Below are 22,238 nucleotides of genomic sequence, written 5' to 3' on the forward strand. Positions count from 1 at the left end.
CACTCCGGTTTTCTCCCACATCGAAAAAACATGTATGTCAGGTGAATTGGCCGGTCCAAATTGTCCCTAGGTGAAGGAGTGAGTGAGTTGTCTGTGTGCCCTGCGATCGGCTGGCAACCAGTTCAGGGTGTCCCCTGCCCATTGCCCGAAGATAGCTGGGATGGGCTCCAGCACCCCCGCGACCCTACTGAGGATAAGCAGTGCAGATAATGGATGAATAGACATTTCCAAGCTGTATCAATCGAATAACGGTACTTACGAAAAAACGGTAAAGTCACAAAGAACCGACGCCTTACTTTTTAACACCCAACAAAATAAGTGTAGACCCGTGTCAACATCAAACCACTTCGAAAAGACCCATCCAATATGGCCGGCTGTTTACATTCCGGGGTGCGCGTGACGTCACACGAACATGATCAATACTCACCATCACGTTGTATCCGAGTTTATTCATAAAATAAGCCGCTTCGGCACCTTTATAGTAGTTAAACCACACGGTTCCTTGGAACTGGTCCCCGGCGTCCAGAAAAAGGACATTCTTGTCTTCTTTGCGGATTTGGGAAACTTTGGTGAAGCGTCGCGCCACCCCCGCGTAGCAAGGCCCCCCCGGCGGACATTTGCCGGAGTCTACGCCGGTCTCCTCGATGCGCGCATGGTTGTCGTTGGTATGTAGAAGCGTCACTTCCAAACTCCGAACCCGGAGACAAAATCCGAACAGTGGCAGCGAAATGAGTAAAAACGAAGCCGGTTTGTTCCACGAGAGACTCATGTTCGAGCGTGTGTTCGTGCGCGGGTTTCGGGTAAAGGCGAGTTATTCATGGCGCGTTTAAGGGCAAAGAAGGAGGAGAAGGCGGGGGCTCAGCGGTTCTCCCTTGGGTGGAAAATGCAGTCTCATTTTTGGGAAGGTTTTGAAGTCACTTGAATTAGTCAGGCTACATATTAAAGAGACAGTGTGTTAAATTTGAGCGCTAGATATGGTATTGAATACCCGTCAAGCTCCAGGGCTCCATGCCCTTACAAACTGTCGTATTTCCCCTTACAAAATACAAAATAATCTCACACTATATATATTTTTCAAACGTGTTTATTTATGTAGTTTAACATGTTATATTGTACACGTGTTTCGTTATATCATATAAATTAATTAACATTTTGTTGTGAGATACTGAGTTGCTCGACATGAATGACTTTTGTTATAAACTGGTCTTTTTTCATGTTCTCCTTTTATACTTCCTTTTTTTCTTAAATTCTTTATACGACATAATAACTCGTAATATAATGCATAACTTCCAAAAACCTAAACTCAACAAAAACCTTGAACTCATGACCGTTAGTAAATGAGACTGACACACTACCTACTACGTCAACATTACTGCTATTCTTATGACAATTGCATACCAAAGAAACATATTTCTCAATTTCTTTCTGAATAACTTCCAAAAATGTAAGATTAGTGTCTCATGTGAGGGTTGAACTCACGAGATTTAGAATATGAAACTGGTCAGGTACTTACTTTGCTAACAAGGCTGTTAGTCACATGACAATTTCCCTATTTTTTTTTCCTAATAACTTCCTAAAACGCAAAATTAAAGACTCACATGAGGTGTAGACCACAACCTTCAGATTATAAGGCATACGTAGTACCTACTTTGCCAACAAGGCTTTCACTCACATGAAAATCACACACAGAAAAAATTGATTTCTCAATTTTTCTCCGAAAAACTTCCTACACCTTAAGTTCGATGTTCAATGTGAGGTTTGAACTCATGACCTATAGATTATGAGACTGACGCCCTACCTACTGCACGAAATGGGCTGTTATTCACAAGAAAAATGCACCCAAGATGAATTCATTTCTCAATTTTTTTCCGAATAACCAAAATGCAATGCACCATTTGAGGGTTGAACTCCTGACCTTCATATTATAGGACTGGCGAGCTACCTACTGCGCTAACAAAGATATTCAAGCAGAAATGGCACAAAAATTAAAATGTTTTTCTCGATTATTTTCCGAATCTGTTGTTTGTCTAACTAACTAACTAACTAACTAACTAACTAACTAACTAACTAACTAACTAACTAACTAACTAACTAACTAACTAACTAACTAACTAACTAACTAACTAACTAGAATAGAATAGAATAGAATAGAATAGAATAGAATATACCTTTACTGTCATTGTTACAAATGGGCTAACATATTGTGACAACGAAATTGGGCATGACACTCCAGTTTTACACATAGTGAGGGTATGAGCAAGAAGATAAAGGAACAGAGAAGATAATGTTATAAAACAAGGGGAATAAGGCTATAGTTATCATTTACATGGTATTTACACAACAATGTCAGCATGTGGGATGTTACATACAGGGTTGTCGTGATAACGTTGTATCGTAACGGTTGTGCAATATTGCATTTGGTGCAAAGTCATCATAGTGCAAAAATAGTCCGCATATACATTGGTGCGAGCATAGACATCATAGTGCAAAAAAAGGAAATGGTCAGACATTGTGCAATTTGAGCATTAAACGTAGTGCAGTCGACATGTGCAAGAACAAGACTTGAGTAACATTATATTCGTATGAGGTAGTGTTGGCACGAGTTTTCAGTTTTTGTGCGGTGTCTGTTGAGCAGTGAACAAACATAGTGCAGACAGCATGTACGTGAGTACCATTTTACATACGTGTGAGGTATTTTTTTTTTTTTTTTTTTTTTTTTTTTGCAACAGTTTTCAGTTGTTTGTGCGGTGTCTGTTTAGGGTGGTACTGGCTGTGGGGAAGAAACTGTCTCTGAGTCTGTTCGTTTTTGCTTTGTGTGACCTGTAGCGCTTGCCGGAAGGCAGCAGGTCGAAGAGATGGTGGCCGGGGTGAGAAAAGTCCTTGACGATGTTTTCTGCTCTGCTGAGGTAGCGAGAGCAGGCAATGTCCTCCAGACTGGGCAGAGAGCAGCCGACGATTCTCTGGGCTGTTTTTATGATCCTCTGGAGCTTTTTCCTGTCTGCTGCTGTGCACCCCGCATACCACACCGTGATGCAGTATGTTAGGATGCTCTCCACTGTGGCTTTGTAGAAAGACACCTGCAGCTGCTGTTTTAGGTTATTTTTCCTGAGCAATCTCAGGAAGTGCAGTCGCTGCTGGGCCTTCCCTACCACCGCTCTGGTGTTTGCAGACCAGGAGAGGTCGTCGGAGATGTGCACGCCCAGAAATTTGAACGAGTGGACTCTCTCTACGCAACTAACTAACTAACTACCCCGGTCATATCCCTTGAGAGGGGTGACCGACAACAAGAAAAACACGTACACAAAAATAAAGAAAAGAAAAGACGAAAAAGTAGCAAAAAACACAAAATATTTGACCATGGCCAACCTTAATGCCCAAACACCTAAACAAGTTTAACACCTAGGCACCCAAGTTGGTCATGCTTTCGTCCCAAATGAAAAGGGACACAAGGAAGTGGCCATGTCACTCGGGTCAGGGTGACAGAACACACTCTTCTGTTCAACAGCAGAGCCTGACAGCTTTCACTGGTTTACCCCTGCCACATCATACAGGTGCCCTGCCCATTGATTTTTTTCAGAATAACTTCAAGAAACCTAAATGCCCCATGTTAGCATTGAACCCATGACCTCCACATTATGAGACTGTGCACTACCTACTGTGCCCAAAAAGCTGTTAATCACAGTAAAATTGCACAAAACTAAAAAGATTTTTCTCGTTTTTTTTTCCGAATAACTTCCAAAAACCTAAACTCAATGCCTGATATGAGGTTTTAACTTTTGATCTAGAGATTTGGAGACTGACGCTCTATCCACTGCGCCAATAATGGTGTTATCCACATCAAAATTGCACAAACATAAAAATGTTTTTCTCAATTTTTTTCAGAATAACTTCCAAAAACCTAAACTCAACGCCTCATGTGAGGCAAGGCTGTTATTTACCTAAAATTTGGACCCAAAAAATGGTTTTCTCTATTTTTTCCCCTTATAACTTTACAAAATTACAACAAAAAGTCAATACCTCATGTGGGAATTAAGCTCTCGACTTTCCAACTATGAGACTGACGCGCTACCATCTGCACCAACAAACTTCAATTTTTTACACATAATTTTCCAAAACGTACAACAAAAAGTCAACGCCTCGTGTGAGGGTTAATCTTACAACCTTCAGATCATGATACTGACTTGCTTGAGTTTTCTTCAATGTTCTATAAATTCCCAACCTGATGCCTTGCGTTAGGTTTGAATTTACTATTTTCACATTACGAGACTGACACACTATCGGCTGGGTCAAGGACGCCATTATTCATGATAAAAGTATCTTTTTAAAAAGACAATATTGATTAATGTTCCTGCTTGCCCCTACTTTAAAGATGAGAAATCAGTGCCTTGAGAGAGGGTTGATGTTGCAACGCTCTTATCATAAGACTACTGCGCCACCTATCAAGCCAACCTGGCTGTTCTTTAGGTATACTGTATAATTGCAAATAGCTTTTTTTGCTCATTTCCTTTGGTACAACTCAAGAACTCAATGCCTCGGGTAAGGGTTGAACTCACGATCATCAATTATCCATGGTAAAATAAATCAAAAAAGTGTCTTGCTAAATTTCTTTTTTGTATACCTTCCCAAAAGTTTAAAATAGGAACATTTTACACCCCTTAGTTGCCAAGACTGACATGCTACCTACTGCGCTAACAAGACAGTATCCATCTGTTATCTGCACCGCTTATCCTCAGTAGGGTCGCGGGGGTGTTGGAGTCCATCTCAGCTGTCTTTGGGCAGTGGGCAGGGAACACCCTGAACTCGTTGCCAGCCAGTCGCAGGGCACAAAGGGACAGACAACTCACTCGCTCATTCACACCTAGGGACAATTTGGACCGGCCATTTAACCTAATATGCATGTTTTTGGAATGTGGGAGAAAACCGGAGTTCCCGGAGGAAACCCACGCAAGCATGGGGAGAACATGCAAACTCCTCACAGGAGGTTCTATCTCATGACCTCAGAACTGTGCCGCACATGCGCTAAACACTGCGCTAACCACTGTGTAACAAGACAGTAGATGAACCTAAAATTACCTTCTCAAAATATGATTCTCAAAGTTTAAATCTCGTCCAATCACAATGTACGCTCACATTTTATCAGCCAACTCTTTAAAAATGCATTAAACTCAAACATATCTCAAATCAACTATCGAGATCCCAAAACTAACAATACAGTGAGCAAAACAAGCCTTATCCATTTGCCTGCAGACTTTCGATCGCAAACAAATCGAACGCTAATAACCCAACAAACAACACGGGTACAGGAAATACACACAGCGAGAGCCGGAGCTCAGCTGTCAGAGAGCGAAATGAAAAGCAATAAAAGCTGACAATATAATACTGCACGCAGGAGGTGCGGAACAACGATAAGTGACAAGCGAAAACACTTGCGTGCAATCAACTTGGCGTGCATTTCTAACATGAGTGCCTGTGCTTCGCTTCTCAAGCTAATCTCGTCGCTGACAAAAAGCAACGGCGATAAACAGAAACTCGTCAATACAGATACACCTCGCTACTTCGCGTTTCGGTTTATCGCTGGTTTTCTGCATTTTGTTCTTCATATTGGCTAAACAGAAGAAGATGCTTTCTATCGCCAACAAAACTGGACCTCTCTGTCTGCTACACCTGCTCAAAACTCACATGTGGATCTTTGCCGCTCCCTAATGGCTCCCTCGTGCGTTTTCAAAAATGTTTGATAATAGAAAAATATATGGTTTCTGTTGGACTGAACTGAAAGGTAAATGATGCAATTTTCTATAATGTCCACATGATGGCAGCAAAATATCATATAGTATAAGGTGGACAGGGTCCTTAATCCTTTAAATTGTGAGAAAATAGCAACATTCTTTAAAATTATTATCTGACTGTAAAGTATTTGAGATTTATAAAGTGCAGTACTTCTATTTGTCTAACAAATACTTGAGCCTGTAAATTTGGGTTGTTTTTGAATAATAAGTAGTACGCTCGTCTTGGGATCAAGAGATCGTAGGTTCGATTCCCGGCTTCTCCGTGTTTTATGTTGAAGTGTCCTTGGGCAAGACACTGAATCCCTAATGCCCCCAATAAGCAGGTCGGCGCCTTGCATGGCTGCATGGCCGCTATTGGTGTGTGAGTGTGTGTGTGAATGGATAAGTGTGAAGCACATTGTAAAGCGCTTTGGGAGGTCTTCATTGACTTGAAAAGCACTATATAAATGCAGACCATTTACCATTTAAGTCGGAAAATGTGGTTTTTAATTAACCGATTTTCAATTTTCTGAAAATAACTTACCAGTGATGGGTCATTGTGATTTTCTAGGAAGTTTGATGTTTGATGATGTTTTAGAAGTTGACTTTGCCTATTTTACTACTAATAACTACAACCTAGTAATAACATAGTAACAACATAGTAATAAAACATGTTGTTATTTTAGACATGCGTATCAAAATGGTAGCCTGTCGCATGTCTATAGTCATCAGTGTCTCAATTACTTCTATTGTGTTTTTAATTTGGCCGTTTGGCTTTTTGTGATTCAAAGGAAGCGTTGCTCTTAAAATATGTTATTGTTCATATTTAACATCAATTATAATTTCATATTCAGACAAAATTATGACTTAATTCATCTCAGACATGATAAAAAATCTTTCCTGTGTTTAAGCCAATTATGGCCCTCTGATGTGATTAAATTGATTAGACAGACACTTATTTCACGGGACACTAGAATCATTTTGGTTTCATAGGTTTTGGTTTTCCGGACCACCCTTACACTATAAGAGTGCTTGTATGCCATTTTCTATTCCTTTTGGATTTGTTTTGATTCATGGACCACCCTAAAAGTATAAAAGGGATTGTCAGCCATCTCAGTCTTTGCACTCGTCAATTCCAACAGCCATTGTTCTGTAGCTCACAGCGTTCTCTCTCTTTTCTGATTTTTATTCTCCGTCCTGGAATTTACAGGGACATATGGAAATGTCGATTTTGTACGGTCATTATTCGTAGAAATCTAGTCTACTTTTCAAGCTTGCCTTTTGAAAATAGGCCCTCGTGTGATTCCCCTGAACTCTTTCTGACCCCATTGTCCTCGGTCTTGGAGGATCGCTGGGTTCGGTTCCGGAGCCTTAATGACGTGAAGTTCAGCACCTTGTCCTTTAGTAGTTGTCTTTGTTCTATTTTGGTAAAATGTCAGATCTCTGCCCTTCTTGTTCTTTGTTCTCTAGCCTACGACCTCCAACACCAATTCTGTAGGCTTTCCAGTTTAGCAAATAACGCTAATTTTTTTTGGGGCGTCTGTGCTACAGCTTGCTCTTGAAGGGAATTTCACCACTTTCTGATAGTTACAGTGTTCTCGTTTTTCCGCGTCCCTGCGTCCTTGACGCATCATTTTTGCTGGGGACGCATTGTGTCAAATCAACGTGCGTCCCTGGGACGCAACATTTTTGACACCAAATGGTCATTATTACCCGATTCCTTTTTTTTTAAATTTTTTTAACAAAGATTTACCGCACTCCAAACTTTTCGTCAGGCAGATCCGCCATTGTTGTTTTGGTCTCGCGCCGATCTCGGCAAACGAGATCTCGTTGCTTCGAGATGACGTCATTGTTGTGGCGGTTGTCGAGTGAAAGAGGAGTATGCCTCCGAAAAAACAGTTGGTACTAGGGACAAATCAACAAAAAAATTGGTAATTTCCTCAGTGTCGGTAATAAGTCGAAACATAATGCAGAAAGTGATAACAACGGCAATAATTACGGCACGAAAAAACGGCGGAGAAATTCTGCAGAAGTCCGTGAAGGCAAGGAAAACATGTGTTTTGAAGCGAACGATTCGACGAAAGAAAATAAACCAAAAAACTTTTCTGCCAAAATGGACTAAAATATATTCCTGGTGACGCTATGACGAGAATGATAATGGATTGGACCTTGAGAAGGCATTACAACTATGGCGGGACAGCAAACCACAAAGAATATATGAACTGAAAATTTTGAAGTGATAACTGCTTTGTATTACCAATTAACGGTGATGATTAAAACTACAAGATTATATAAATATTTCAGCAATATTATTTTGTATAGTGTACAATATTTTGAACTGAAAAATCTGAAGTGATAGCTGCTTTGTATTACCAATTAACTGTGATGATTAAAACTGAATGAAAATATAGATTAATATAATTATTTCAGCAATAATATTTTGTATAATGTACAATATTGTTGTGAACTGAAAAATCTTGAAGTGATTACCGATTTGTATTACAAATAAACTGTGATGATTAAAACTAAACGAATATATAGATTTATATTATATATTTACAATTTCAACCCAGATAACATAAAATTTTGGGGACTTATAGATCTCTGTTGGGACCCATAGATTTTTGAGCATGCGAGTCCCTGGGACCCATCACTTTTCAGAGGTAAAATGAACACTGTAGTTATTTAAACTCGAATGTGTCCTTTGGAGGTGTCCTTAAAAGTTGAAAGTAAAATATTTTCTCTATTATCTAAGTGTTAGCAATGCCTACCTGAGTTTAACGAGCACTTATGTTTTAAGTTCTACTGCACCTATCTGCTTTTAACACATTAGGTCCGAGAAATGGTGGCTTTGGGGGAGTGCTGGAAAATGACGATATGCTTGTCCTTGTTGTTTCTTTCCCCCTGATTTGTCAGTGTAGCATGAAAATGGTGAAAATAAGAAAATGACTCACTCAAATGGATTCCAAACGCTAAACCCGAACTCCATGAGAGATGAAAAAAATATATAATTCAAGCGCATCTAAGAGATGCACGTACTTGCATGAGCGTCATAAATCGGCCGGCTGAGGCTGCAATGATGACTTTAAGCCAGGAGATGGTAGCAGAGAGTAACAGAGTTCCAAATTCCTTCCAGTTCCTCTAAGAAGGCTATAAATGCATTGTTGTGCGTCGTATGTGTCTCTGCGGAAGATAACTCACGTCATCGATGTTTTTTCCGCTAACCAGATGGTCAGGATGGAATCATATTTTGAATATGAATTATGTCTGGCCGAAAAAAGGAAAAAATTGTAGGGAAATAATAATAATAAATGTAACTGATGTCAAATATTCCGTTGTCAGAACATTTAATTATTTCAATTTTTTCATATTTTTCTCTCAGAAAATGTCATTTAGCATTTCAGCTTTTTACCCTCAATGATTTTGCAGCTCTAAAGTTAAAAAAATCACAGTTAAAATTTGAGAATTTTTCTTAGTAATAAATAAGTAAACGAATAAATACATACAAACAATGGATTAAAAAAAAAAAAAGAAATCCATTAAGATTTCAGTTTTTTTTTAAATGTATCTGTTTGGGAACATTTCTAAGTAGGAAAATAGTTTTAAATACGTAAAAATAAAAACGTAACTTTAAAATCAGTCTGCTATCCATCAAATCATATCATTCTGCTTATTTCAAGAAGAACAATCTTACCTGGAAAAGAAGTTTAAATATAGCAAAATAATATGGCTAAATTATCTACTAATGTAGAACTTAGTAAAGTAGGGGTTTCATTGGATCAGGCCAGCTAAGAGATCTAAGAGATTGAATCTTGCCTACGAGACAACGCTGAGGGAAGCGCAAGAGAAAAACGAGCTGCAGTTTGAAATATGTCCACTTGATGTTGGCAAAGCCTGGTGCATCTCACAAACGCTGAACTTGTATTTCTTTCTCTCTCGCTTTGTCTCTCTCACTCTCTCTCTTCCTCTCTTTTTCTTTCACTCACTCTCTCTGTCTCTCTCTATCTCTCTCTCTCTGTCTCTCTCTATCTCTCTCTCTCTTTCACTCTCTCTTTTTCTCTTTCTTTGTTCCTCTTTGGCTCTTACTCTCTCTGTGTCGTTTTACCTTCTTTTGCTCCCTTCCTTTTTCCTTTTCTTTCTTTTCTCGCATTGTCTATCCTTCTACCTCTCCCTGTCTATCTTTCTCCCCTTCTCTCTTTCTCTCCTTCTTCCTTTCTCTCTTTCTACTTCTCTTTGGATTTCTTTCTTTCCCTCTCTTTCTTTCCCCCTCTCTCACTATTTCTCTTTTTCTCTCTTTTGTTTCTCACATTGTCTCTGTTTTCTCTCTCTCTCACTCTCTCTTTCTCTCTCCCTCTCTATCTCTTTCTTTCTTTCTCCCTTCTCTCTTTCTTTGTCCCACCCTCTCTCCTTTTCTCTCTCTTTTCCCTCCTGCTCTCTCTCCTTTTTGCTTTCCCCTTCTATCTTTCTGCCCTTCTATCTTTCTCTTATTCTCCTTTCTCTCCTTCTCTCTTTTTTTTTCTATTTCTCTTTGGATTTCTTTCTTTCTCTGTCTTTCTTTCCTCCTCTCTCACTATTTCTCTTTTATGTTTCTCACATTCTCTAACTCTCTCTCTCTCTCTCTCTCTCTCTCTCTCTCTTTCCTTTATATCTATCTCTCTCTTTCTCCCTTCTCTCTTTCTTTGTCCCACTCTTTCTTTCTCCCTTCTCTCTTTCTTTGTCCCACCCTCTCTCTTTTTCTCTCCCTCTCTTTCTCTTATTTTTCTCTCTCTTTTTCTTTCTCTTTAATCTACTAGTCCGACCCCCGAGAGAATATTTTTTCTATCGTGTGGCCCCCGAGTTAAACTGAGTTTGACACCCTTGTAGTAAAGTATAGTAAAGAGCAAAATGATCTACCAACAGGACATTTAGAAAAAAAAATCTAATAAAAAAAATTGAATATACCACAAACAATATAAAATATCCAATTACTATAGTAATTATAAGAATACATATATTTTAATACTTTAAAATATTGGGCATTCGTCACATTTTCAGGCGGGTCAATTTCCCCCTGGACGGATGTTGTAACATTTAGTTTCTGCAAAGAGAATCTAAGACCGCGTTTGACTGTGTAATATAGTATTTGTTCTCAAATGTTTTAGTGTTGATATGGACTTCTTATTTATTTATTCTTTAGATCAAAATCTACGCGGAGGTCGGACTCTATTTTGTGTCAAACTATCTCTGCAGAGGAAGTGTATTCGACTATAAATGCAATTTAAGATCCTTATGAATAATAAATGACCTTAAATTGCCATTACTCACTGAGTGTATTTAAATTCTTAAGAAGTGCTTGGATTGAAATGCCCGAATAGATGATAAGGATAAGGTCACTTACTTGTAATGTTGTTATTGCATATTGTGACTATCTAGACTTTATTTTAATGAGGAATGTTTTTGCCAATTACAATTATTTTAACTGTGCAAGCTTTATCCAAAGGAATTCAATTTTAAATACCGTATTTTTCGCACTACAAGGCGCAGCTAAAAACCTCAAATCAGCTAGAATTTTAAAAGTGCGCTTTGTTACATGGTGCGTCTTATATCACGCAGAATACGGTGAAAATGCGTATGGGGAGTTTTTGTCATGATTACTCATTGCCCTTACCTTTGCCCGCTCATTTGGCGCCAGCTAGTTGCCTGATTGATTCCCCTCCTATTCATACCCAGTACCCCAGTCACTCCTTGTCAGTCCGTCAGCAAACCTCTGCATACGCAAGGCTAGCACTTTGACTCTGGCTCCCGTCGGTCCAGTTCTCATCGGTATACCACTCGTCTGGTCCTGATTCCCCGTTTGTCTCCGGCCATTGACCCGATTTGTCCGTTTGACCACACTCTGATCTCCAGCTCCGGCTAACGACCTGTTTTTGACCACCGACCACGCTCTGATCCCCCGCTCCGGCTATCGACCTGTTTTGCCCATTTGACCACACTCCGATCTCCCGCCCCGGGAAATCCACTTCCGCATTCCGATCACGTTCCGATCCCGCGAGCGGCTTGCTTCCTTCGTCCAGCGAGCACTGGATCGCTGGCGTTTAGATCCTCAATATCCCAATAAAATTTTGAGTGAAACGTTACGCGTTTGGGTCTACCATTTGTTCTGGCTCTGACAGTTTAGGAGGAACAATCCTAGCAAGAAGTTACTGGTGAAATTCTACAGCGCCACCATAGAGAGGGTCCTGACGTACTGCATCATGGTGTAGTAATCAGGTTGCTCGGCAGTGGACAGGAAAACTATTGAGGATCCTAAACGTGTCTCAAAAGATCACGAGCTGTCCCCTGCCCAGCCTGGAGGACACTGCCAGCTCTCGCTACTTCAGCAGAGCTCCATACATCCCAGCAATCGCTTTTTTGAATTATTACCATTCGACCGATGGTTCAGATCCCACAAGAACCGAAAGCATAGACTGAGGGATAGCTTCTTCCCCAGAGATATCAACATACTAAACTAAAAACAAACAGGACACGTGGAACTCAGTTTTAAGTGCAATTTCCCAGTTGTGTATAGTTTTTATTTCAGATGTAAATACTTAATAACGCAAAGACCGATTCATTATCAAATACACCAAAGAGTTGTGGGTTTTTTTTGTGTTTATTTATATTTTCCAGTACGACTTTCTCTTTTCTCTATTTACTAACATTTGTTTCTGGTACCGTGAAAATAGTGTGATAATGAGACAAATCAAATGCCTTTTTTTGGATGTTTCTATTACTAATGATCGAGTGGTTAGGTATTTGTGCTCTCACCATGGAGACCCGGGTTCAATTCCCGTTGCTTTGCGACAATGGTTAGCGCCATTTTCGGGAGATCAATCATCACACAAATACAGTGCCCTGAAAAAGTATTTGCCTGATTTTTTTCCTTCATATTTATCTTTCACAAAGGTTTCAGATAATCAAACCAATTTTAATATCGCACCGAGACAACCAGAGGAAATACAAAATGCAGTTTTACAAAATGTTTATTCCATTCATCAAACCACCCAAAAAAATCAAAACCTTTCTAGCCCTTTGCGAAAAAGAAAATTATGCCCGAAATCAAACGTTTACGATAATTGGTAATGAGTCTTTCACCACGCTTAGGAGGAAATTTGACCCACTCTCCTTTGCAAAATTGGTTCGAATCTGCCATATTGGAGGGGTTTCTAGCATCAATGGCCCATTTTAGGTCACACCACAGCATCTTGATTGGATTCAAATCCGACTTTGACTTGACCACTCCAGAACCATCATTTTGCTTTGCTGCCTCAGGACCAGGACCACTTGTTGTGGTTGATGGAAAAATACATTGTGGTGTTAACCAGAAGATCCTGAAGGAGAAGGTCAGGCCATCAGTTTGGGCCCTTAAACTTCGGTGCTCCTGGATCAATGAATACAACACAGCAGCACGTCCACCTCTAAATGGATCCAAAAAACAAACACTTTTCACTGCACTGTATATAGTACCTCTTACTTTAATTTGATTTTTATACGCCTTATTGTCCAGTGTGCCTTATACATGAAAGACATGACAAAGGAATACAGACGCTGCCCTACTTACGAACTAAATAGGTTCCCTACCATCGTTCGTAAGTTGAATTTGTTCATAAGTTGCTTCAGTGCTATATTTTGTATGTTTATGGTTTATATAAATATATTTAAGGTTTGGATAAGTTACCTGTATTGTTTTGTACGAAAAAATAAACATTTCAAGTTGAGTTTAACTTACTTTCGGAAGATGTGCTTCGAGAGGTCCTCGTCCGTGGTAAAAAGTGGCCGAAAAAAAGCGTTACGACCATTTTCTCAACCGCATCAAGCTTTCTTATCCCACTTTCGTTGCAAAAGAAACAGCTCGCCTCTTCCTTAAACTTTACACTAACCATATTGAATGGATGCACGAGATATTAAACAATAATACTGTCAAAGTTCTGGAGATACAGTACAGAATGTTTACAAACGAACTAGGAAGAGGAAGCGGATTTCTTCTTCGGGGTAGATGCTGGGTGAGCTCTTACAGCGCCACACGCTGGTAGCGGCGGAAAGAAGCTCTACAGTATTGTCCTGTACTGGGAAAAAGGTGCACACAATGTAAAATCGAACCGGATATTTTTCGACATCCCGAAAAAAATGTTCGTATCTACCGTTTTTCTTAAGTCAAATGGTCGTAAGTCGGGAGTGTCTGTATTGGGTGAGCGCCTTATAGTGGGAAAATCACAGTCGTCATATTTTGGTTACCAACATTCCCAGAAACAGAAATATCTTCAATATGTTTATTATTTCAGTTGCAGATACCGGGAGCATCTCGGGACAAAATGAAAAAAATAACACGCCACACGATGCCGTTATCCTTCGCCATGGCAACCTTGCTTTCCAGTTTTCGACAAGTACACTTCCGACAGCGCCGCATATGCAATTCGATGCATAAGGAATGACGGGAGTTCGCACGGGTGTCGTTTGTAGATGATGCACGGTGCTTTTTATTTGTATTTTTTTACCCGGCAGGCAAACTGGAGGCACACATGGCAGCTTTGTCGCCATGGAGACCTGCAGGCTTTAGTAACTTGCGGGTAAGAAACCAAAGCCTTTTGAGTGGGAGCCGTGCCTCCGTGAAATGCCGAGTGCACCGAAAAAAAAGTTGTCGTCCGCTTCCTCCTCGCACTAATACATCTTGACAAGCTTTGGACGCCTCCATCTCTAAAAACACTTAGTGGAGAGAGCAGTGTGTGTGTGTGATCGTGCACTTGTGTGTGTTTGTGAGAAAGGCGCATTTGCGGCATCATTGAACACTAATGGCTGCAAAACTCTGCAGAGGTCATCACAACAGAACCACATGTATAGTTCATGAATGAAAATTTTAATTCGCTTTAAGTATTTTAGGATGTGAAACATATTTGTTGTCATTCATTACACAAAAAGAAAAATTACACTCCAATCTCTCAATTGAAATATCTTGTTTCAGTATTTTTTAAGGTGGGTGCATTCTTTAAGGTGCCCTTATAGAGTATACAATATATTTTTATATGTATTATGATATCATATCTATTGATTAAGGCGGCATGGCAGCGCAGTGGTTAGCGCGTGCTCTGTTCTGAGGGAATGGGTTCAAATCCAGCTACCAGCCTTCCTGTGCGGAGTTTGCATATTCTCCTCGTGCTTGCGTGAGTTTCATTCTGCCACATCCCCAAAACATACATCTCAGGTTAATTGGCCAGTCCAAATTGTCCCTAGGTGTGAATGAGCGAGTGAGGTGTCTGTCCCGCTGAGCCCTGCGACTGGCTGGTAACCATTCCAACGTGTCCCCTGCCCATTGTTCGAAGCTATCTGGGATGGGCTCCGGCACCCCCGCCACCCTACTGAGGATAAGCGGTGCAGATAATGGATGGATGGATGTATTGAGTATGAATGCGTTAAAAATCCCGAACTGAGTCCAAAGAGCCCTTATGTTTTATTTTCCACTGCGCCTTTCTACTTATCATATTTTTATCGGCGCTGTTAGGGGCGGAACACATTAGGTTTGAAGAAAAGAGGCTTAGGGGAGTTTTTTTTTTTTAAATTTCTATTGGACCGTGAAGGTTGAAAATACTGCGTTTTGTGGAGTTCAAACGCCAACCGAAACCTCCAAATAGATGAGAGAAAAAAAGTTAATTTGTGCGAATCCTAGAAATCCACGTACTTGCACGCGCATCATGAATGAGCATCATGAATGAGCAATGAATGACTTCAAAGGGACAGTGTGTAATATTTAGTGCCTCCTAGCTGTACAAAAAACTCATTAAGAGAAAAAAATTGATTTGGATATTAGGCAAAAAAACATGAACTATCATATTATGTTATTTTTATTTTAAAAATTTATATTTTGAAAGTAGTATTTTGGGAGTAAATAATTCTGTTGTAGTATTTTTTTAATATAGTATTACTGTAGTAGTATTTTTGAAATAATTCTATATTATTTTTTCATTTTCAGAATGAAAGCAAAATAATGTATGGGTTTCCTGTTTTTAAGCACTCTGATTGATACTTTGTTTTGTAGTTATTATGTAGTATTTTTTTTGTATTTCAGTAGAAGTATTTTGAAGTGAACACACAAAGTGACGATGGGGACAATGTTGGCACCAAAAAAGTTAACCACTCTTGGGGGCCCCCTAGCGGTTGCGGGGCCCTGAGCAGCCGCTCAGCTCGCTTGGGCTGCCTTTAATGGCTATAATATTGGAGGACTTCATTCTTCTTATTTGTTAGGAGGGACAAAATATATTTTTACAAATGTATGACAAACCAATTTCTGAATCGAAATGGTTTGTATTGTTTTGAATATCTTGTTTTGGTATTTTTTAAATGTTTTCTGCCGGTATTAAGCTGTTGCGTTGTCGTGGGAGTGAACACAGCCTTCTTCAATAGTAGGCAAAACTGTAAACACATAGGATGTGTACCTCGGTCCATCTGGGTCAGTATTAGAGCTTAGTATTCGTACTTGTCTCCTGAAGTACCGTAAATTCCGGACTATAGAGCGCACCTGATTATAAGCCGCACCCAACACATTTTAAGAGGAAAACCAATTCTGTACATACACAAGCCGCACCTGTATACAAGCCGCATGCGCCCACATTTAAACATGTAACACAAACACAAAATTAACCCAAACCCGACTTCAAGTCCCGCGATTGAAAATAAATGTCCTTCATTAAGGTCCACAGTCCAAAAATCACAACCGGCGAAATGAACGGAAAATGATACCGGTACTTAAGGTTTGATGCAGACCTGCAGAGTCCAGGTCCCGTTGAAAGTATTCCAAGGAAAAAAGTGTATATTTCCAAAGGTAAGGGTGAGAAAAATATATCAGATGAACATATTCACTTACGCAACTCCTTTTTCGTTAACCAACTTTTTACGGCCTCTTCTTTCCTTGTCTGTCCCTCACCTTTAGCGGTCCCCGCTTAAACTCGGCACCCCGCGTTTGTTCCGCCCCTCATTTTTCGTTCACCTGCCAAACATATCAGAATAAGTGTCTAAAATAAATACATTACAAAAATATACAGTTGCAAATACATAATACATGGGATACACATAGTTACAAAGAAAGACGGTACAGTGAGAGAGTTTTCAAAGCTTTAATAATAATAATATTGCTTTGACACGGCAGTTAATGGTAGCAACACTCGAGCGCCGCTAGCGGCCGTTAGAAAAATTACATAAATTGGCCGCATCACTGAAGAAGCCGCAGGGTTGAAAGTAAGGGAAAAAAGTAGCTAGCGGCTTATAGTCCGGAATTTACGGTAATCTAATTTGAGATCAGAAAGTTGTCTGATTCTATTTACTTCCGAATATAAAATCATCATTATTAATATTAATATTTATTCTTTTTTTTTACGCTGGCAACTGTGTGGACAGAATTTCATTGTGCGAGGAAACATGTTTTTTTTTTATTGTTCATATGACAATAAACACTTTGAAATTAATTGAATTGAATTGAATTGAATTCTTACAAATATATTTCGAGAAAATTCAAGTTTATGTACAATTGACATCAAAACAAAACATGATCAGATATTTAAAGTCAAGTCAAGTCACATTTATTTATATAGCCCTTAATCACAAAAATGTCTTTAAGGACTGCACAGGAAGAACATTTTTTTATAAGTACTACAGTAATCCCTCGTTTTGTGCAGGGGTCGCGTTCCAAAGAGGACCTGCGATAGTCAAAAACCACAAAGTAGAAACCTGTCAGAACCTGAACACGAGCAAGACACAGGACAGGACAGATGGGGCCGATACCGGATACTGGAGCAAGATACCGGACGGGACAGACAGGATTGATACCAGATACTGGAGCAAGATACCGGACAGGACGAGACAAACAGGATCGATACCAGATACTGAAGACTGAAGCAGGTTCGTTGACAAACTGACAAGGAGTGAATGAGAGCACTGAGTTTAAATCGGAGGAAAGCCAACCAGGCAACGAGCCACAGCTGGCGCCAAATGGGCGGGGCCAAGTAAGCGCATTGGGCATTTTATTGAAAACTCTACTATACATTGAAAGAAAAACGCCTATTTACGAGCTTAAGCATTTGTTTAACAAATAAAAGTACTGTACTGTATAAAAGTTTTTTTGGAACTGTCAAATTATAATTTTAAAAATAATCTTGCGCCTCAGTACACTATCAACTGCTTTACTTCATATGCAATAAATATATTTTACCTTGCGTGTCGAAAAGTCCATGTTTGTTGGTGATAGAAAGCTTCTTCCTCTGCCTTTTGGTGCTTTTGTCGATCCAGAGCATTTTGTGATCATGATGTCTTTTGGAGACCCTCGAAATTAAAATCAATTCAAAGTACGCAATGTAAGTTCGTCAAGCTGTTTTACGCAAGTGTACAACCAAGACCGCAACGTTATTGACGAACCGGCATGACTGTAAAGGACAATAAGAATGCAAAGCACAAGTTGAAAATCCTCCAAGTTGCAAAACTGCAAAAAGGCAAACCGTGATACAGCGAGGGATTACTGTAATTGATCACAATTCTATAGATTCCCATTGTTTCTCATTTTAAGGGCCGTATTAAAAACCTGTGGCCCACCAGCCGTATACTTCCCACCCCCCCTTAGAGGATTGATACTGCTGATCACGCTCCTCTGGGAGTTGATTACCAACTGTAAGATATCAAGTCGCCACAGTGAATTATACTCTCAAGGTGGGATGGTCTGCTCCAGACCCTCATAAGAAGACTTTTATTTCAAAGTCAATATTTGGCCATTGATCACTCTAAAAAAAACGCTGAATTTTACTCTCTTCTGTCAAAAGATTATTTGTTGCTTTCAGTCACATCTACCAGGCCGTATAGCTAAAACCTGCACTATTATTGTATTTTCTGCACTGTGAGGCGTATCTGAAAGGCAGGCGGCACAGTTCTTTGGTCATGGGTTCAAATCCAGCCAACAGGGTTCCAGTGCGGAGTTTGTATGTTCTCCCTGTGCTTGTGTGGGTTTCCTCCAGGCATTCCGGTTTCCTCACACATTCCAAAAACGTGCACGTCATGTTAATTGGCCGGTCCAAATTGTCCTTAAGTGTAAATGCGCGAGTAAGTTATCTGTCTCAGGGTGCCGACTGCCTGAAAATTCCTGTGATGGGCTCCAGCAATCCTGTGACCCTACTGACGATAAGTGGTGCAGATAATGGATGGTTGGATGATTATAAGGCACACCTAAAACCCCTGAATTTGGAAGTGTGCCTTCTATACCCCCCAAAATAGTATTTCACAATATATTTTTCATATTTAAGAATACACTGCATATCTGATTATGCATCCCAGTTGCATCCAAGAGATGTTTGTTTCAAGTTCACGTCAATTAAAAGCTTGGTGGGTGTTTTTAAAATTGTAATACTATACAGTTAATACTTACCTGTTGAAAAATATAATCGGTAACATACTCCGAGTACCATAATATTGCAGTAATGTAATTTGAATTCTTTCAATAAATTTGGGATTAAGAACAAGCGCACCGCTGCGTGTGTGGAATGAATGAGACTGCAGTGAAAGAGAGAGAGAGGCGCAGACCACTCACTAACACAAACTATGTCATCTCTCTCTACCGGTAACCAGCACCAGTAATCTCCCTGCTCTGTCACTGTACCCTGATCTGTTCCACTTTTCTGTTCTCGTTTACCAAGAGCTGTTTTGAATTCTCTGCCAATCAAGCTCTGTATTTAAAGCCCTGCCTTACAGCCTACCTTTGTCAGATCTTCTGCAAAGCCTACACCCGGAACCTGTATGTCTGCGCTTTTGACTCTGAACCTGGACATGTGTGACCCTTTCTGCCTTCTTTTCTGCCCTGGTCTTCCAGACCAGTGGTGAGTAAGCCTGGACCCATCTCCTCCTACTACCGGCAACGCCATTCAGCCACTGGGGAACAGACACACACACACAGACACGGACATTCTCTCCCATTTCCCTCATCCCTAAATAAACTTTCTTAACGTGATGCAATCGTGGGTCTCGTCTGTTTGATCCGTGACAACTTCAATATTGTTGCCTTGAAGTTTGATTTCCGGCTACTCTGTGTTATATGTCGAAGTGTCCTTGGGCAAGACACTGAATCCCTAATGCCCCCAATAGCAGGTAGTTGCCTTGCATGGCTGACGCTGCTATCGGTTAGTTAGTTGTGTAAAAGGGAAAAGTGTGAAGCACACTGTAAACCGCTTTGGGAGGTCTTCATTGACTTGAAAAGCGCTGTATAAAAGCAGACCATTTATATCTACATTTGAAGTGAGCAACATAATAATACTTTGAAATAAAATTGTAATCCTGCCAAGGAATCCTTACTTTTACAAAATATACCCATCATTTAATACAATTCAATTTTTTTGTAGCCTGACGATGTAACACACATGTATTTCTCCCCAGGCCGGTATATAAACCGCAGTGGCCTACAGGGAACATGGAATTAAAATGTGAACGATTGCATAAAAAAAAAAAGAAATAATAATTTTAATTGAAATAATTTAATTCACGGAACACAAATTATCAATACGACATCTGTTTTCACCTCAATCATAATAGTTTCTTTATACATAGTTACTGTGTTGTGCTTATCCCGATGTATTACCTTTGTAGCTAGCTAGAAAGCCAGTGATGCCATAATTGCCCTATTTGGAACACCTGTGGCAGCTGGATTGGCGCCAACAGCCCGGACAAGCTGATTGGTTGCCACACCCTTCTTAAGCCCCGACTTCAGATCAAACTTTGTCATATCGTTGCGAGCTGTTGTGTTTCACTCAGTGAGCGTTCCCGTCCGACTTTGTCCCTGTTAAAATCTGTTTCCTGCCTGATTCCTGTTTTTCGACCCGTTTCCGAACCTGACTACGCCTGATTTGTCTGCCGCCTGCCTACGACTACTATTACGAACTCGACATCGCCTCTGATCTCCAGCCCTGGTCAACCGACGTGCCATTCCCGCCTGCTTTCTTCCGACACGGAAGTGTCACCCCCGACTTGCTCGATCCCGCTCTCTGCCAGTCTTCGGATCAAGCAATCAAGCAAGCCTTACTCTCACTCTTTCAATAAAATCTGAGAAACTCATGCAATTGGGTCCTGTGTCCATTCTGGTCTGTGACAAGTGAACGACGTGCAGCAACAAAAAAGGAGTCGCAACGAGCATTCGAAAGTCAAAGTTCTGTGTTTTACTTTTTTCCCCTTTTAGCAACAAACAATTCACATGTCAACCAAAGGAGGGCGCTTCAAGACCACTTATGTTTCTCAAAGGCAGAACAGTGACCTAAATCTGGCACAAAAGATTGTGAACTAAACATTAATATGTTTTTGATTAAACAAATACAATTAGAAAAAAGTACAAACTATTGGATGAAAAAACTCACAAATAATTGACAGAGGTCTTAAAATTGGATTAAGACAAATAAATACTATTGTTGAATTTGGGTGTTATAAGAACCCTTTTCATCATATGTTGCTCAAAGGCAGAACAGTTACTGTATGCAGTGACATTGTATTGTAACCGTGAACCACATCGGATTCTAAAGTGGACTTTCAGATCCCTGGCCAATTTAGGACTTTTGTAGTCTAGAAAATACAGTACTTTTTGGTTGTTTTACAATTCCAAATCCAAATGGAGTTATTGAGAAGAGGACACAATATCCATTTGTTTTTTAATGGAACCTATTTCAAATGGACTCCATTTCAGCTCTGGCTTAATAACAGTCCAATGAAAAAAAAACATGGAAAGAAATGTGGTATTTTTTTACTACTTCCTCCTCATGAGTCACAGTGAGCTTATTTCAGGTTACTGCAGCTGTAATTTCCTGGCCGCTATCCCACTGAATTGCCACCAGGGTTTGTTTTCCAGGATTGAAAATCGTGTGGGCGTGGTCAAACGACAAGGGACAAGAATCCTGACCTTCTACTTTTTGTCTTTAATCATCAAACGCGGCCTGCCGGAGGCGCCGCGCTGCTTTGAATTTGATATTTAGCGAGTGAAGTGTTAGCCTCTTTAGCGGTAGGCAAGAAAAAAAAACGGGTCAGGAAGAGGTCGCTTTTGTAGGGTTTTCAGTGAGGCTTATTCCAGCGGGAGGAACGGGGCTCTTTACATTTATTATTACAGAATCATATAAATGTTCATTTTTTAGAAATTCTCATCGGACATGATGCTCACCTAAAGGGAGCTGACATAAATGTCTGACATCTTGCTGTTCCGAGTATCCCCAAAACCAAAAACCTTCTGAAAACTTTTAGTCCCCGTAGTTTGTGCTTTTTAGCACTTGTTTTGGGTTTGGAGGTGAAAATGAGAGCGCGTGATTCTAGACCAGTGGTGGGAAAGCTACGCCCTGTGAGCCATTTCAGGCCCATCAGATTTGTTAATCTGGCCCGCCAAATGTTGAAGTCATAATGATAATATGTATACAATGGATTTTAGTTAGGGGCGGCACGGCAACTCGGCGGTTAGCGCGT

The 22,238-nt window shown here is 40.1% G+C and overlaps 1 protein-coding gene and 1 long non-coding RNA gene across 2 annotated transcripts in view; one reads left to right on the forward strand and one right to left on the reverse strand.

The window, feature by feature from the left end:
• Positions 1 to 871, reverse strand: part of nt5e (5'-nucleotidase, ecto (CD73)) — a 30,073-nt gene extending 29,202 nt beyond the window's left edge. The window contains exon 1 of the mRNA XM_088355017.1: positions 428 to 871. Coding sequence (XP_088211143.1) covers positions 428 to 769 — 342 coding nt within the window. The 5' untranslated portion in view covers positions 770 to 871. The remainder of the gene's footprint in view (positions 1 to 427) is intronic.
• Positions 434 to 19,651, forward strand: LOC148351772 (uncharacterized). The gene is made up of 3 exons (XR_015852928.1): positions 434 to 665; positions 17,447 to 17,669; positions 19,517 to 19,651. It is a non-coding gene; the product is annotated as an uncharacterized LOC148351772 (long non-coding RNA).
• The last annotated feature ends 2,587 nt before the right edge of the window (positions 19,652 to 22,238 follow it).

The sequence above is a fragment of the Urocampus carinirostris genome, chromosome 15 (genome assembly GCF_059441175.1).
Source record: "Urocampus carinirostris isolate Australia breed hairy pipefish chromosome 15, RoL_Ucar_1.0, whole genome shotgun sequence".
Classification (NCBI taxonomy): domain Eukaryota; kingdom Metazoa; phylum Chordata; class Actinopteri; order Syngnathiformes; family Syngnathidae; genus Urocampus; species Urocampus carinirostris.